The sequence below is a fragment of the Megascapheus bottae genome, chromosome 18 (assembly GCF_031878675.1).
Source record: "Megascapheus bottae isolate mThoBot1 chromosome 18, mThoBot2.hap1, whole genome shotgun sequence".
Lineage (NCBI taxonomy): Eukaryota > Metazoa > Chordata > Mammalia > Rodentia > Geomyidae > Megascapheus > Megascapheus bottae.
Window position 1 is genome coordinate 29,618,377 of NC_143526.1, and position 18,338 is coordinate 29,636,714.

The 18,338-nt window shown below is 50.2% G+C and overlaps 1 protein-coding gene across 1 annotated transcript in view; it reads left to right on the forward strand.

Annotated features, from left to right (window-relative positions):
- Window positions 1–3,397: 3,397 nt before the first annotated feature.
- Window positions 3,398–18,338, forward strand: part of Dnmt3b (DNA methyltransferase 3 beta) — a 36,887-nt gene continuing 21,946 nt past the window's right edge. The window contains exons 1-2 of the mRNA XM_090352177.1: window positions 3,398–3,466; window positions 17,484–17,640. Of these exons, the coding sequence (XP_090208303.1) occupies window positions 17,490–17,640 (151 nt within the window). The 5' untranslated portion in view covers window positions 3,398–3,466; window positions 17,484–17,489. The remainder of the gene's footprint in view (window positions 3,467–17,483; window positions 17,641–18,338) is intronic.

Sequence of the window (18,338 nt, forward strand, 5' to 3'; positions counted from 1 at the left end):
AAAAATCAAGAAGTTGCGACAAAGAGATGATACAGCATGCTCAGAAAAGTATCTCCTCTATAATAAACATATTATGTGTCAGAGAGGCGCTAAGTATATTTCTGTTATTATGAAAAACCTGGCCTGGAGCTGGTGCCTGTGATTCTAACACGATTGGAAGGCAGAGATCTGAGGATCTGGGACTAAAGCTGGCCTAGGCAGACAAATCCTGGAGGCTCTTATTTCCAATTAACCAGCAAAAGAGCTGGAAGTAGGGGCGTGCCTTAAGCAGGAAAAGACTTGCTGAGAGTGGAAAAAGCTAAGGGAGAGCCTGAGGCTTGGAGTTCAAGCCCCAGTACTGGCATAAAACAACAACAACAACAACAAACCAAACAAAACAGAACAAACAAGGCAAAAACCCGCAGCTAGTTTAAAAGCAGGAAACACGGTAGTATAATTGAACCGCAAATGATGTTGATCATAATATAGGAGTAAGCCCATCGGTATACCGAGTTTTTAACACAATGTCTATGTATATAAGCATGCATTTTTCTTCTATGGCATCTTTTTAATTTGATATAATCTCTAAAGCTCCACATTTGGTCTTTTTGGCAGTTTAGTGAAGGAGGAGAGTCTCTCAGACTTTCCTACCCTGAATGGCTTTGAACTGTGATCCTCAGATCTCAGCCTCATGATTAGCTGGGATTAAAGGCACGAAACACTGATGCCTGGGCATCATGAGTATTTGCTTGTCTTTTTGCCCCCATTTGCTTAATAACCTCCCTGTACATATACATGTATCTTAATAGTGAGGATAAATTGATGACACTGCTCTTTTTATCCCTATATAGTTCATGTTTATTTCTTAAGAACAAGGACATTCTTGGGTGTGTTGATAAAACAACCTTTACTCATAGATTGTGAGTGTTAGGGGTGGGACCTGGGGGGGAGGGGTCTATTCCTTAGCTCACACCCTCCCCTAACTAGAACTCTTTAATTAGCATTGATTAACACCTTATAATGGTCGCAAGCTAGCAGAATGTATTTTAAAATAAACTCTGCTTAGGGAACACTGCTAAAAGACCACTGTGTTCCTGCAGGTGTTCAAATTCTGTGTACACTTAAAATCTTTGTCCTCTCCTCTGACATAGGACCTCAGTTTTTCTTGCCTTGCCTCTTTTTGGGGGTGGCTGTGAGGTTCAAATGAAATAGCCAATATGATCTTTGCAAACTGTAATCTCTTGTCCCCTCTAGAGGCAACTGAAACAAATCATTTTACTCTCATACATCCTAGAGGTCCCCAGGGTCCTTCCCAAAGGTCATGGAGGAGGCCACTGGTTCATCCAAACCTTCTACTTTTTCTTCCTAGATTGGAGTGGTCAGCAGTCCCCGGAATATCACGTGGCAGCACATGCATCCCCGTGGCATCTGAACTGGGCCCTCCAAGTGTTCCCATTTATGGTGTAGCTACCCTCTGGGAGGTGCGAGCTTCCGGTTGAGGGACAGGACAGAAACACAGCTCCTCCAGTCCTCCTCCCAGAACCACCAGCTCAAATACATTTTCTCTCTCACGAAGACAGACGAAGGGGTTAACACAGATCCTCTCCAGGGTACTCCAGTACTCAGCAAGTACCTCAGGGGACACATTTTGGGATGTTTGTTCCGAGCACTAAGAAGTTCATGCTGGCCACCTGGGGCCCTCCTGGAGGCCCCGCGGGGAGCTGCCTTTGTCTTCCTAATATCTCCTTAGCCTCTCCCTGAGTTCTCAGTCAGAACAAGGTCCAGGAGACCTAGAAACTTTACAGCTCCCCAAGTACTGGCTGCTGTTTGCTCATTACTCACTAACCAGTAGAGAAAGCTGTGTTTGGGCATTTCAGAGGCAGGAAACCTGTGCTTGCTGGCTCATTCATTCATTCATTCATTCTTTAAACAACAACAACAAAAACTTGAGTTCCTTTTGGAACTAGGCTGCTCTGTAGGGACCAAGATTAGCATGTGGTTTCTGCTCTCCTGTAGTGAAGTTAACTCTGTGTGTGTGTGTGTGTGTGTGTGTGTGTTGGGGAGATGAAACAAGAACACAATAAATAATGCAAAAGCAATTTCAGGTAGGTTTACAAGCAATAGGGACATAATAGAATATAAGTGGAGTAGAGGAGGATGAGAGAACCTCTTCTCCAAGTAGTCCTCTGGGAGAGAGGAGGGTGGTGAGGAGCTGGCCATGCAGAGGTCTGGGTGAAAAAGGTCCACGTGGAGCAAACAAGCCCAAGGCCTCATCTCAAGGGAAATGTTGGGCGCATCTGAAGAGCCATCGAAGGGGAGTCAAAAGGGAGAGGATGGGAGACTTCCTCCAGGGCTTTGTAGCCAGGCACATCATTTCATTCGTTCATTCATTCATTCAGCACATCTATTTCCATTCTTCGCACAGCCTTATGTGTGGGGACAGACAACAGGCAGGCAAAGGAGCCTCCGGGCCGAAGATACACACACACGTCAGGGACGAGGATGGCCCAGGGTTCCACGGCCACGGAATGGCAGAGGCAGCTGAGACCCGGTCACCTAGAGGGTCCCGTGGCAGCTGGCTTGCAGACCTGCTGGTGAAACCCAGAGGCCGGCAGGGACCAAAGCGGCCTCTTCCCGCTCCTCTGCCTTCCCCTCCCCCCTAAGATGGCTGACAAAGGCAGAGCTGGGTGGAAGGATGGAGGGGTCTGCAGCGGAGCTGACCTGTGAGGACAGGGCAGGGTCCAGGTGGCACTGCGCCCGCAGGTGTGTGTGTGTGTCTGTGAATGGCGGGGGGGGGGGGGAACAGCAGAATGTTGGGCTGCTGTGTGACTCCGCTGAGGACTGTTCCTTCTCTGGGCCCCCCCAGTACCACACCTTGCAAGTGTGTGTGTGTGTGTGGGGGGGATAAGGAACCAGGGGCGGGGGCCCGGGGGAGCGCGAGGGCCGGGGACGCATTGCTCCCCAGGGCCATTTCGCAGGCGCGGGGGTCCGCCCCGTGGAGGAGGGGCGAGGGGAGGCTCCGGGAGGGATTTCAAATTTCCCTCGTCCGCTCCCCCCACCCCCCAGTGCCGGCCCGGGCTGTGAGTGGCTGCGGCGGGGGCGCCCCAGGCGGGGGCGGGGCGAGGGCCGGGCCCCGGGTACAAGGGGAGTCGGCGCCGCCCCCTCCGGACCCACTCCGCCGCCCGGCCCGCCCGCGTCGCCTTCTCCCCGCGGCCGCCGCCCCGCCTCCCGGACCCGATCCCCGCGGCCGCAGCCCGCGTGGACGCCCGCAGCGCCCCCGACCGACGGCTCCGCTGCGCTCCCGCGCGAGCCACGGGGTGGCCGCTCCCGCCCGTCCGTCCGGCCGGCAGCGCGGGGGTTAAGTGGCCCAAGTAAACGTAGCCCGGCGATCGGAGCCGGAGATTCGCGAGCCCAGCGCCCCGCGCGGCCGCCCGCCGCCCGCCCCGACCCACTGGCCCCGACCTCGACCCCGCCGGCCTCGCGGCAGGTGAGCGCGCCGCCCCCCCTCCGGGACTCTACGATCCCGCGGCGCCCGTGGCTGATGGAAGGGACCCCGGGCACGGAAGGGGACTCTCGAGTTGCAAGGGGCGACCCCCGGGACCGTGGGGAGGGGGACGGCCGCTGCGAGGCCGGGTGGGCGGGCTGGGGGGGCCCGAGGGGAGGTCCCGGGACCCGGCTCGGGGTGGTCGGGGAGGCCGGGAAGGAGCGGGGGGCGGCGTAACATGCCAGGACGTGGGTGCGGGTGGGGCTGTGCCCCGCTACGCCCCGCTATCCCCGGAGGCGGGGGCTCGGGAGGGTTCGCCCTGCGGTCCACCGGCGTGGGGAGGCCTCCGGGAGGCGCGGGGAGGGGTTCTCCCGGGAAGGGGGGGCGGCCCTGGGGGAGGCATGGCGGGGTAGCGGAGGAGGTGGCTGCCTCGGACCTGGGGAGTTGGGTGCAGGCCCCCCGCCTCGAGTCCTGGGACCGTGCGGAAGAACAGGTGGGTCCCGCTGCGCACCTGGGCCGGGGGTGTTGGGAGGAGCGGCTCCCCGCACCGGGCGCAGTCGGGGTCGGGGAAGCCGTGCACCTGGCCGGGGCGGCGGGGAGGGGGGGCGCATCCCGGCCCCGCCCCAGGTGCTCATCTTCCATCCCGCTTCCCGGGGTGCGGCGGCGGCGCCCGCCTTCGCCCTCGCCCGCAATCCCGAGCCACTCGGGAAGCCGACACGTGAGGACCGTAGTTCGAAGCCAGCCCCAGCAGGGAAGCCCGTGAGTCTAACCACCGAGAAGCCGGCAGTGGCGCTGTGGCTCGGATGGGAGTGTGCCACCCATGAGTAGGGCTCAAGCCGTAGACCAAGCCCAGAGCAATACAAAACCAACGACCAATCTTCCCCTCGGAACCGGGTAGAAAGTAGGGAGAGAGCGCGCAGACTTAGCTAGAAAAGGCTGCTCTTTCCCCTAGGCTTCTACGGGAGGGCGGTGAGAGACCCGGCCCCCTGTGCTTCCTGTGTCCCCACCTTCCCTCTGAGTCGCCCCTCCCCACCCTCCTTCCCCAGGGTGAGCGGATGGACGAATGGAGGCGGGTCAGGATAGATTATGAACGCATCCTGAGCTCAGTGTGGTAGGGTTTAGTAGACTGGTGGCCATCGGTGTGGGCATTTCTCCTGCTGGGGTCCTCCCTGGGCCTCGGCCAGGCCCGCTATCACTTACAGTTAGACTTGATTTTTCTAGAATTGGGCCTGGGTGCTGTCCCTAGGCTCAGTTTGTTCAAAGCTAGTACTCTTTCCGTGTGTGTGTGTGTGTGTGTGTGTGTGTGTGTGTGTGTGCGTGCGCACGCGCGTGTGCTTGGAAATAAGTCTCACAAACTTTCCTGCACCGGCTGGCTTTGAACTGCCATCCTCAGATGGGAGCCTCCTGAGTAGCTGGGATTGCTGGGATTACAGGTGTAAGCCACTAGCTGTTGGCTTTAGTCTTGGTTTTTGTTTTCCAGAGTTGGGGCAGACAAACCCTAGACCTTGCATGAGTGGCCATGGTGCTACCTCTGTTTCGTAGTGAGGGAATAATGTAAACAGTAGTTGTGGTTATCTGTAGTTGTAGGATGTATTAAGCAGGCCTAGAGATGCTGTTTTGAAAGCCTGTGCATTTGAGCAAGTCTACTGCCCTCTGTATCTTAGGTTATTTTTTGTTTTTCCTAGTTCAGGGACTTGAGCTCAAGGTCTGAGCACTGTCCCTGAGCTCTTTCTCTCAAAGCTGGTGCTCCACCCCTTGAACCACAGTTCTACTTTTGGGCATTTTTGGGGTAGTTAATAGGAGAGAAGGCCTACAGACTTTCTTTTTCTTGTTCAGGACTGGTTTTAAAAAAATCTTGATGGAGGGGAGGGAAATGGGGACAAAAACATGAGAGGGGGTGTCTGTGAGAAGTGACCTCTGTCTGGCGAATGTAACTGTGACCCCTCTATAGATTACAATAAAAACATTATTAAAAAAATCTTAATCCTCATACCTCAGCTTCCTGACTAGAAAACAGAGCCACAGGCACCATGCTGTGGTTTTTTTTGTTTCTGTGGGGAGGCTTGAACTCTGGGCCTGGGCACTATCCCTAAGCTATTCCTTTTTTTTTTTTTTTTTTTTTTGTCAATTGTGCGCTTGGACTCAGGGCCTGGGCACTGTCCTTGGACACTTTTTGCTCAAGGCTAACACTGTGCCACTTGAGCCACTGAGTATGGAGTACTGAGGAATGGAATCTGGGGCTTCATGCATGCTAGGGGAGCACTCTACCACTGGACTATACTCTTGGCCTAGCTATTTCTTCTTAAGGGCTTGGAATGTGGCCTAGTGGTAGAGTACTTGCCTAGCAGGCATGAAGTCCCGGGTTCTATTCCTCAGTACCCCATACTCAGGAAAAGCCGGAAGTGGTGCTGTGGCTCAAGTGGTAGAGCTTAAGTTCAGGGCCCATGCCCTGAGTTCAACCCCCAGGACTGGAAACAAATAAAAATAAAAAGTCTGATAGAGCCACAGCTCCACTTCCACAAATTGGTGGTTAATTGGAGATAAGAGATTCAGACCTTTGTAGGGGCCGGCTAGGGGCTAAGCTTTGAACCAAGACCTTCAGGTCTCAGCTTGGCTGAGTACCTCAGATTATAGGTGTGGGCCACTGGTGCCCGGCTAGCTGGCATCGGTGCAATCTGATCTCAGGTTGGAGATGAAGCCAGCTTTGTCCATAGTTGAAGCTCTCTAGCCCTCCATCTTCATAGACATTTATTTCCTTGTAATAAGTAGCCTTAGGCTTGGATAAGCATTCAGTCGACTGCCTGGCAGAGAATGAGCATACAGCAAATATTAGTGTCTACTAATTAACAGTACTAAGAATTGGGCTGGAGAGACTTGCCAGCCCCTCCTTTTCCTGTCTCCCTGAAGGTATTCTAGTCCTTTCTCAGATATGAAAGCTTTTTCAAATCATCATTGTTTAAAAGTTGGCAGGAAGGACTGCCTTTGTTCCCTGGCGAATGGAACCATATTTTGTGTGTGTGTATGCACGCATGTGCGTGCGTGCGTACGTACGTGTGTGCATGTGCACGTGTCATATTTTGGTCCTTTCCTCTCCCAATTTTGGGTTCACTGTGATGCTAAAAGGAGATCCTTTGCCTGTTCAGATAGAGAAGGTTGAGACTATAGAGCCCCAAGCCAGAACAAAGCCACTACCTTCTGGAGCCTTAAGCATAAACTCTAGGGTGTGGGGGCAGGGCGGGATCTGTGACCTGCAGGGGGTCGGGGAGGTGGGGTTTTCAGCCTGTTGCCCTGCCTTTCCTTCAGCCACATGGTGCCTGTGATCTGGAGAAACCTGTCCCCCTTCACACACAGATTGCTTCTGCCGGGGTTTGAACAAGTTCTAGTACAGCTTTGTCCCACAGCAGCTCTCAGGCTGACCGTACCACCAACCCTGGGTTGAGATGCCATTTCCAGTTTGCCTGATCCAGTCCTACCAAATTGAAAAACATCCTCCTTCCTCTCCCTTCTCCCCTACTACCCCTTTTTCCCCTCCCTTCCCCTTCTTTCCTCTCTTTGGTATTTATCATATATTCAGAATGATTCCAGCTTTATGGTGGACCGTGGCTGACGTAATCCCTCAATTTCTTTCGAAAGGGACAGGGCAGACGCGCTGGGGGTGGGGCGGAGGCAGTTCTCTCACTCAGCAGAATTGGGTGCTCTGGGCGGCCCGAGTTGTGTATCTTCCATGTCCTGGTGGAAGGCACTTAGGGGAGCTGAATGCCTATACTTACCATCAGGGGGAGCCCGGTGAGGACTGGGCAGATGGCGAGGCCACTGTGTGAAATAAAGTTCATGAGGTTGTGGGACCAGAAACCCCTGCCTCCCCCACCCGTTAGAGATAACTATTGAGTCTCATGGACTTTTCCTGTCCAGGCTGACTTCGAACTACAGTTTTCAGATCTCAGCCTCTAATAGTCTCATCTGGGCTGAACTGAATCTCACAGTCCTCTTGAGCCTCTTGATTAGGACTGTGCCACCACTCCTGGTTTAATGCATTTTGAGCCCTTCTGTATAATAGGAACTTAGTAGAAACTAGGAGTTTGGGCTGGTAGTGGAGCTGAGTAGTTTTTTTTTTTTGTATCTCCGTGCCTGGAGATAGTCCTGGCTGTGTGTCGGGTGAGAGAGAAGTGTAAGCTCCCCCTGTGGAGGCCCACACATGCTCAGTGTGTCTGTCTGCATGTGTGGGTAAGAGCTGGCTCTAGACGCAGGCGTTCACTGGACCCCTACTGCAGGGAAGGGCCACTCACCTGTGCCTTCTGACACCCTGGCTCTGTCAATGTGCCGTGACAGCCACAGCTTTAACACCTTACCTGGAGGAGATGTGCAGTGGAAGCAGAAGGGGGACTGTGTACCAGGGGCCTGCTAAAAGGTACCTCAACAGGCCAGGAACTATTGGTGGGAATTTCTTCTGAGTTCTGTGTCTCACAGAAGTAGGTGTATAATAATACCATTTTGAAAAATCCTGAGGAAGCTGGGCACTGGTGGCTCACATCTGTAATCCTCGCTACTCAGGAGGCTGAGATCGGAGGATTACATTCAAGACCAGCCGGGGTAGGAAAGTCTATGAGACACTCTTAGCTCCCATCCACCACAAAAAACTGGAAGTGGAGTGGAGTTGGGGCTCAAAATGATAGTTGTACAAGCCTTGGACACAAGCCCCATTACTCCCCCCCCAAAAAAAATCCTAAGCAAATTGCAGAGGCATAGGTGTGGATCAAGGCTTGCTTACCCTCTCTCTGCTCTGGTGAAAGAGTGCCTACAATATGAGAGCGCCCCTGGCATAAGTTTGGTGTGGTATAGAACTTAGAGCAGTCTTCTGACCACTGGGATAGATAAAGGTGGCCTATCTATTCCTGCTTTGTAACTTTTTTAATGTTATTAGTATTATTACAACGGTATTTCCATTCACTTACCAAAACCAGCCACCCTTTTCACACCTTCACCTAGCTCTGGGCCCTAGCACGGTACCCAACACATAGCAAGTACATATCTCTGACTGATGATGGACCCGTGGTTTTACAAGTGGGAAGGAGATCCTGGAGGGATCCCTGAGCCAGCTGCAGGCCCCTCTTCTGGTTGTGGGGAAGATTGCTGTTCTGTGTAAGGCAAAGTCCTCAGTGGTGACCTGAGGTATTTGTCTGGCACCATGAGTAAGAGTAAGGAAGCTGTGCTCTGAGCAAATGTGGCTTTCCCATGTCCTTGGATTAAGTTGCAAGTCTCCTATGTGTCCTTGACCAGAACAGTACAGTTAGTCATTGCTTTTTATTGACTGCTGGCCATCATGACCTAAGAACTTGTCATCTGCAAGCAGGATAATCTATTTTTTCAGACAGTCCTGGGCTTGAACTCAAGACCTGGGCACTGTCCCTGAGCTTCTTTTGGTCAAGGCTAGCAGCACTCATCACTTGAGCCACAGTGGCACGTTTCTCTCGTTTTATGTGGTACCAAGGAATCAAACCCAGGGCTTCACACAGGCTAGGGAAGCATTCTACCACTAAGGCACATTCTCAGTCCTTAGCAGGAAATCTGCTGAAATCCAGATTGGAAAGCATTTCAAGGAACCCTGCATCTTCCTGCACCTGGGATCCACGCAACTGGCGGGATGCACGCACTGCCCTTGTCAAGGTGCTGTGGTGTAGGTCAGTGCTCTAAGGGCTTTGTCTGCATTACAATTGTCTTGAGCTGAGCAGAACTGAATCCCCTCAGCAGGTAATGTGGCAGCTTCAACAGGGTTCATGTGAGCGGTCTTGGCCTTTTCAGGCAGTTCTAGTAAGCTATTCCTCAAAGCATTAAAAACAAATTTTTTTGCCAGTCCTGGGGCTTGAACTCAGGTTTGAGCACTGTCCTTGGGCTTTCTCAAGGCTAGAGCTCTACCACTTGAGGCATAATACCACTTGCAGCTTTTTTTTCTATGTATGTGATACTAAGGAATTTGAACCCAAGTCTTTGTGCATGCTAGGCAAGCACTCTACCACTAGGCCAAACTCCCACCCTCCTGCCATTTTTAAGTTTTTGAGAGAGGGTCTTGCAATTTAAAGCTCAGGCTGACTCACAACTTTTTAGTTCTGCCTCAGCCTTCCAAGTGCTGTGCCTCCTGCCATCCCATAAGTCTGTAATTTTGGGCTAGACTGATTGCTAGCCATAGGGAATCCTATGGCCATATCTGTAGCGGGATATGAATGCTTGGCATTTTATTTTTATGTATGTATATATTTTGGCCAGTACTGAGGCTTGAACTTATGACCTGGGCTGTGTCCCTCAACTTTCCCAACACTAGTGTTCTACCACTTAAACCACAGTGCCACTTTAGTCTTTATCTGAGTAGCATGAGCCTCATGAACTTTTCTAAGATGGCTGGTTTCAAGCTCATCTACAGGTGTGAGCCACAGGCGTCCAGATTAGCATTTTAGATGACACTGTCAAGATTGTCCAATGCCCTCTGAGCCCGTGGTCCTTGTTTCCTAAACGGGCAGAGAGGCTTGAAGCAGGCTCCCAGAATTCTCTGCTTATGCTGCTCATATGAGTTACCATTAAACAATATTCTTCTCACCTGTGCAAGGGAACAAGATGGTTGCCTGTGGAGTTATTATTTTTGTGTGTGTGTGCTGTTCCTGGGGCTTCGTACTATGTAGCCAAGGACTTGTCCCTGAACGTTTTTGCTGAAGACTATTGCTGCTTTTTTTTTTTTTTCTTTTGTCAGTCATGGGGCTTGAACTCTGGGCCTGGGTGCTGTCCCTGAGCTCTTCAGCCCAAGGCTACTGCCTACCTCTTGAGCCACCAGCACTACTTTCAGTTTTCTGATTGCTAATTGGATTTCAGTGTCTGGGCTGGCTTTAAACTGTGATCCTCAGATCTCAGTCTCCTGAGTAGCTAGGATTACAGGCATGAGCCACTGTGCCCAGCTACTTCTGGCTTTTTTGGTAGTTGGAGATAGTCTTATTGATTTCCCTGACCAGGCTGGCTTTGAAGTGCAATCCTCTAATCCTCAGACCTCAGTCTCCTGAGTACTATTAGAGGCATGAGCCTCCAACTCTATGGTTTTATTTCCATAGCCAAAATGTTGAACTACAGCGTGCTGACATACCATTTTAGTTTTTATGCTCCTAGGAAATTTCCCCCTGTGAATCATCTAAAGGACAATGACATTGACATTTTGTTCCCATAGATGACACTTTTTTTTTTGTAATTTTGCTGTTATGAACAATAGAAAAACATCCTTACAGCCTTTTTTTTTTAAATTGCCAGTCCTGGAGCTTGAACTCTGCCTGGGTACTGTCCTTGGGCTTTCTTTAGGCTAGCCAAAGCACTGCTTCCAGCCTTTCCTGTTAAATTCTGAAGAACCCAGGATTTTGTGCATGCTAAGCAAGCCCTTTGCCCCTAGACTACATTCCTGTCCCCAACTTTTTCTTCTTCCTTCTTTTCTTCCTCCTCCTCTTCTGCTTCTGCTTTTTTTTTTTTCTGCTAGTCCAATCCTTGCAGGATCGTTCTTATTTTTTGTAGCATATGTTGTATAATGGGATTGCATTGTGATATTTTCACCTTGGAATTTAGGAGATTCTTACTAGGTAGGCAAAAGCACAGAACCGAGTCCTCTATTTTCTCTGTTTCTGGCCTCTTTGCATGTGCTATACCTGTTGCTGGCTTTTGTCTCATCACTGACTTTGTTTTCTTTGTGGGTCATGGGGCTTGAACTTGGCCTGGGCACTGCCCCTGAGCTCTTCAGCTCAACGCTACCACCCTGCCCCTGCCCCTGGGCCCAGGCTTTGTCCCTGGGCTCTGCAGCTCAAGGCTACTTACTGCCTTACCCTTGAGCCAAGCCCCACTTCCCATTTTCTAGTGGTTAATTGGAGGTAAAAGTTTCAGGTACTTTTATGCTCGGCTGGCTTTGAGCCTTGATCCTCAGATCTCAGCCTCCTGAGTAGCCAGGATTACAGAGGATTAGAGGCGTGAGCCGCTGTGCCCCGGTTCATCACTGACTTGTTACATTTAACATCAATTTATTTTTTTGTACCTGTTCTAAGGTTTGAATTTAGATCTGAGCACTGTCCTTGAACTTTTTTGCTCAAGGCTAGTGCTATACCACTTGAGCCACTGCTCTATTTCTGCTTTTGATAGATAAATGAAGATAACCATCTCCTGGATTTTTCTGACTTGGCTAGCTTTGAACTGTGATCCTCAGATCTCAGTCCTTGAATAGGTGGGATTACAGGCATGAGTGGTCAGCTACATTTAACTTTATAGATCTACTGTATTATGATGCCATTGAAGATCTGTTCTTGCCGGTTCTCTTGTCTCATAGCTGTGAGAATCTGGGAATGGACCTGCTTTCATTGCTGTACAATGAATATCTTGCCCTCTTTCATTATGGGATATGTAGGAAACACTGAAATATGCTAGGTTATTATGGAATCTTAGGTAGTACAAGGTGGGGCTGGGAATGTTGCTTAGTGTTAAGAGTACTCGCCTTTAGCAAAAGAAGTTCAGGGACAGCCCCCAAGCCCTGAGTTCAAGCCTCAGGACTGCCCCCATCAAAAAAAGAGGATAGTGTGAAGGAGGATCTGGAATTAGATTTCCCTTGTGTAAGTTGTGAATGCAAAGGAATTTTTAAAATAATTCATGACGATAGCATTCACCTGTCTTGCGCCCTGCCTTGGGGGTCTGGGCTTGAGGTAGAGATGCCCGGGTGGCTCCTGTGGCTCACTTCCCCCTCATGCTCACTCAACCCCTTCCTCCTTGCACCGACGCTTAATACAATTTACATTTCCATGATGCTAGGAAAAGCTCTGCCTGGAGGGAATAAATGGCATCTAATTGGATGCCACTTACCATTCTGTCTGCCACATTACATTTGAGCATGTCTGACCTGATCTCAGTGATGCTCCCCACCCGAGTCACATGCTGGACCCCGTCCTTAGGAAAGGGTCAGAGTTCACCTCTGCTGCCTGGGATGGGCAGCCATCCTCTGTGAAGGTAACCATTAGTGATTACGCCTCGGCCTACAGAGCCTGAGCTGGGCATGGCTGATACTTTGTTCAAGAATTTTTTTCTTATTTTTATTTTTTGCCAGTCCTAGGCCTTGAATTCTGGGCCTGAGCACTGTCCTTGCGCTTTCTCAAGGCTAGAGCCCTACTACTTGAGCCACAGCACCACTTCCAGCATTTTTCTATATATGTGGTTCTGGGGAATTGAACCTGGGCTTTTGTGCATGCTAAGCTAGCACTCATACCACTAGGCTACACTCTCGGCCCATCGAGATTGTTTTTTTTGTGTGTGGGTCATGGCCTGGGCACTGTCCCTGGGCTCTTCAGCTCAAGGCTACCACCGTACTCCTGGAGCTACAGCCCCACCTCCCATTTTCTAGTGACTAATTGGAGATAATAGTCTTTTTAGTGCCTAAACTGGCTTTGTACCTCAATCCTCAGATCTCAGTCTCTTATAGCTAGGATTACAGGCGTGAGCCACTGCACCCGGCTGTATCTCCACTCTCTGTTCATAAGAGTTTGTCCCTGTCCTGGTCTTTCTGAGTCTGGCATATGGTAATATAAAGTTGTATCACTGGAGTTGTAACTCAAATAGCTTGAATATTTTGCTTGTTACCTTTGTTTACCTCTGCAAAATCGAGAAAGTAGGGCTGGGAGCATGACTTAGTGTTGCCCTGCGTGCATGAAATCCTGAGTTGGATTTCATGGTACCATGTACACAGAAAAAGCTGGAAGTGGTGTTGTGGTGCAATTGGTATGCTTGAGAAAGCTCAAAAGACCATGCTCAGGCCCCGAGTTCAATCCCCAGTACTGACTCCCTCCACCAAAAAAAGATCGAAACAGTAGGAACATGTGTACTATGACATACTAACTGAATTAACTAATGCCTGTTAGTTTGTGATCTCTGAAGAAAACACTTTATCACTTGTTCCCATGGGGGTGGGGCTACAGATTCTTTTTTTTTTTTTTTTGGTTCTGTAGAGCGAAATCTGCTTCCTGCATGTTAGCTAATCTTGGAGCTGCACAGGCGCAGTTTGCATCTAAGCTTCAAGAATCAGCCTAGGGTGGAGGCCACATTTCTTGGGCTTGTGTGTAGCCTGTGGACAGAGGAGCTGAGCAATGCCCTCTGGCATCTGTCCAGGACAGTAGGTTTTTCTGGAATGTTGAGGTCCAACTTTGGGAAAGGTATGTTGCTCACATTTCAGACAGATTGGCAGGTGAACAGACACCATTAATGAAGCCCTGTGGCACTGCCCAGGGTAGTTAATCATTGTTGGCCCTGGGACTGCAGTTCTACCTGTGCTCCTCTTATGTCTAGGAAGAGGGGGATAATCCTGTCTCATTGTTGACCTAGTTAAGGACAATCAGGAACTGAAGTCCAAGGCTGTCAAAGAAACCCACCCCTGACTTTCTCATTTTAGTCTCTGGCAGCCATCTACTGGCCTGTGTTGTGAGACACCCCCCCCCCCTCATCCCATCCCCATCCAGCTCCTTTAGATGGTGGATATGCTTCTGGAGTCTCGCCTGGTTTGCAAGCCTGATTTGCCCTAAGGTGAGACATTTGGAGTTAATTATGATTCTGAACCATAGTGCAGCAGCTTTCATGGCATTTTTGGCTGCTGGGCTTCCCAGGTGCTCACTGCAGACCAGCCAGCTTCTTATGGGTCAGGGTTTGGGGAAGGTAAGAGGCTTGGAAGCATCTGGTGTGCCAGTCAAGAAAGACAAGATTCTCATCCCTGTTGGTGACAGCAGAAGCAGTTCCTTGTGGGAAAACCAACAACCCAGGAATTCTGGACTGTGGAGCAGAGAACTCCATGTGTTTCATCTGTGTGTACATTCATGATCAGAGCCTTGCTAGAGCCCTGCTTCTTGGAAGTACATGTTAATTTGCCCAAGAATTGGTTGAGGAAGCTAAGATATTTTAGTTCTGTGCAGCTCCTAGCTAATGCCAGGGCAGCTGGTCCATAGTTTCTGTTCCCTAGGCCCCTAGTTGCCTCTTACCAATGCTTAGATATTAGGGTGCCTAAAGATTAGGGCATTGGATAAATTGCAAATCTGCCTGGGGGGTCCCATAGCACTCTGCATTATTGACTGCCACACTGCCCCCTGGTGGATATGGATCCCCACTCCCTGATCATCTCCCAGCCTGCTAGTCCCAGTTGGTACTTCTAGAAGATACTCTGAGGATAGAGGAACAAGGAAGAGGAACTGTTGGGAATAGGTGCTTACAGGCTATGCAAATGACTTAAAGTGGGATTCCTAGGGCAGCCATGGTCAGAAATCTATTCCAGCTTCTCGAGGTTTGAGGCAACGCTGGGCAAAGAAGGCTTTGCTTTCAACAAACAAGACCCAAGGACTACTCTTTCCTCCCTTACTTTAATTCTTGGGAAATGGACATTTAGAAAAAATTCTAGTGCTTGCCTAACATGCATGAAGCCCTGGATTCCATTCCTTGGTACCACATACACAGAAGAAAAACAAAACAGAAGTGGTGCTGTAGCTCAGGTGGTAGAGCACTAGCCTTGAGAAAGCTCAAGAACAGTGCCCAGGTTCTGAGTTCAAGCCCCAGGAGTAGCAATGAAAAAGTTCTCCCCAAGCCAGGTGCTGGGTAGCTGGTAGCTCATGCCTGTAATCCTAGCTACTTAGGAGACTGAATGCTGAGGATTGCTGTTGTAAGCCACGTGGGCAGAAATGTCCATGAGACTCTGGTTGCTTGGAGGTAACCAGCAAAAAATCAAGAAATGGCGCTTTGTTCAAGAGAGAACCAAAACACCAGTACCAGAATAGGACAAAGCATGTCTGGGGATGTAACCAAAGTGGTAGAGGTGCAGTTTAAACCCCAGCATCACCAAATGGAAAAAGATGATAAAAATGTCAAAGATCTGGCATTTGGTATCTGTGACTTGCAGCATAGTCTACCTAATTCTGGTGGTTTCTTCTTTTCTTCTTTCTCCTCCTCCTTCTCTTCTTCTTGCCATTCAGGCCCTGGGTTCCTAACCTTTCTTTTTCTTTTTTCTTTTGGTGGCTTGAACTCTGGGCCTGAGTGCTATTCCTGATCACGTCAGCTTCAGGCTACTGCCCTATACCCCTTGAGCCACAGTCCCACTTCTTGTTTTCTCCTGATTAATTGGATTCATGGACTTTAGTGTCAGGGCTGGCTTTGATCCTGATCCTTGTCCTCAGATCTCAGCCTCGTGAGTAGCCACTGCACTGGGGTTTGATTCCTCGGTATCACATACAGAAAAAAGCTGGAAGTGGTGCTATGTCTGAAGTGGTAGAGCACTAGCCTTGAGAAGCCCAAGGACAGTGCTCAGGCCCTGAGTTCAAGGCCCAGGACTGCCCCCCCCCCCCGCAAAAAAAGAGTGCTTATTAAGAGAAGTTAGAGATTACACAGCAGAAGTGGATGTGATCTTAGAGGATGGGGAAATATCCTCAGGCATGCTAGTTGCCAGGGTTACAGGTGCTGGGCTGGGATGTGCAGGGAGAGAGAGCCAAGGACAGAAGTCATTTCTTCCAGGTGAACCTAACATGTGCTGTCAAGAAATCGACCTGGGTCTTTGTGCACACCAGGCCACTAGGCCTAAGTCCTAGTCCCTGATTTTATTTTTTTTGTTTCTTGTTTTTTTGGTTTGTTGTTTTGCCAGTCCTGCGGCATGGACTCAGGGCCTAGGTTCTGTCCTTGGACACTTTTTGCTCAAAACTAGCACTCTGCCACTTGAGCCACAGCACCACTTTCGGCTTTTTCTGTGTATGTGGTACTGAGGAATTGAATCCAGGGCTTCATGCATGCTAGGTAAGTAGTTTACCACTAGGCTACACTCCCACTAGCCTGGTCTTGACTCTTGTGTGCAAGGATTAGGGCTGTGTGTGCCACTGTCTGTCTCTTAAGATGATTTTTATTTATTTTTTTAGGATTTCTGAGGATTAAATCTTGCAACAAGCAAGTGCACAGATAATTTTCCCTCCCTGAGAGATGTAGCCCAGCCTGGCCTCTAATTGTCCATCCTCAGTGCTGGGATCAGATGCATCTGGATGGATGGATATCAAAACCTTGAAAACAAACCTGGTGTATCAGGTTTTTTTTTTCTTTTTTCTTTTTGGTAGTGCTTTTGACCCCAGAGTTTCTTCATGCAAGACAAGCACTCTAACCCTTTAGCCATGGTTCTAGAAGAAAAAGTACAAGTTTTTAGATCCAACAAGTGCCTACAATATTGCAGGGCCCATCAACCATGAGTAGGAACTGGCTCTGTAGCTGAATTACCAGGAATGGCGATGGCTATAGCAAATCTGGACACAACCCTCTTGTTAAAATGCCCTCAGCCCCTGTAGCGCCTCTGTCCTTTTCTTGAGAATTTGGGACTCTGCAGTCCCAGTTGTTGAGGGGGTGGGTGGGTGGGGTCGGGGGTTGAGCGACAGTGCAGGAGACCAATGAGTCCTTGAGGATGGGGTGGGGCGTGGCTTGGGCTGCCATGGAGAGGGAGAGAAGGTTCTGTGGGGGAGGAGAGGGCTCTGGGAGAGGACCTACAGATTGAGGGGAAGAGAGAGAACAAACAAAGGAGTCAGGAGGGAAAATAATACACTGGCTTCCTGAGGCCCTGCAGAGGCTGGGTAGGGAGAAGGGGCCAGAGAAAGAGTGGGCAGAGGCTGACAGCAGGCAGGCCAGGGCAAGCAGGGCCTAACTGGTATAGTTTAAAAGGTCTGTTAATTGCACAGAACAGCCTGAGTTGAGCCTCAGACCTGTGCTTCAGTCCCCTGTCCTGTGTGTTGGTGCCTGAGCTTTTGGGACACAGCCACATAGAAAGACCAAATCTTGAGCCTCTAAGTCTGGTGAGGGGGGCAGTCTATAGGGGCATCCTGAGTGGGGTCCTGGGACAGCATATCACTTCGAGATTGGACTGAGCATATAGGTAGAGCCAATGACAGAAAAATTGGTATGGTGTGGCCCCATGGAGCCTGCATTCTGTCTTTTCACCCCTACCCATTTTGACCTTTTTTCACAGGCAACGATGAAGGGTGACACCAGACAACTCAACAAAGAGGAGGACCCCAGTGGGAGGGAGGAATCCATCAATGGGGCCTGCAGCGACCAATCCTCAGATTCCAAGGATGCCCCCTCACCCCCCATCCTAGAAGCTATCCGCACCCCGGAAGTCAGAGGTAGCTGGGCCAATGGGGAGTTTGGGTGGGCCAGGGGCTGTGTGACAGTAGCTGGAAGGTCCTACAGACTCAGGAGTTGACTCTTTCCTACATCACTGGGAAGGGAGAATCCGCTCCTAGGTAGCATGACAAACTAAGTCCAAGCCGCTTCTCATCCCTGCCTACCACCACATGTGCCTTTGTGTTCCTGTCAGCTCACGGGCAAGGCTGGAGAGAGGGAATATTAAAGCTGATGGTCCTCTATCCTCTACTAGCCTTTAGGGGCAGTTTCAGTACTGCCTCAGATCATGGGCCTTCTGTAGTTTGCTTGGCACAGTCCTGAGGTGGGTTTTGGGTGTGATCAGGAACTCTGAGCTTTGCTTCTCATTGCTGCTTCCTTATAGCTCTGGAATTGGTCACTTGGGATTCTGGGATTCTGGCCTGCTGTTTGGAACACTCCATACTGTCCTGTCTTGTCCTTGTTCTGTGTCATCTTGTACACCCTTGCTTTGTTGAGTGAAAGTGGCCTGTTTACTCCTATGTTCCATGTGAACATTCACAGTATGGTTGGCAGCAAAGGACTTCTTCAAGAAATGGACTCAGTTTGATTTATGTGTCTGTGCTCTGCTGCTTCACCTGTGTGGAAGGGGCTGAATACCTGTGGTTTAGGAACCTATGAGAGACAAGGGAAGCCTGACATGTCAGCAAGACCCTTCCTC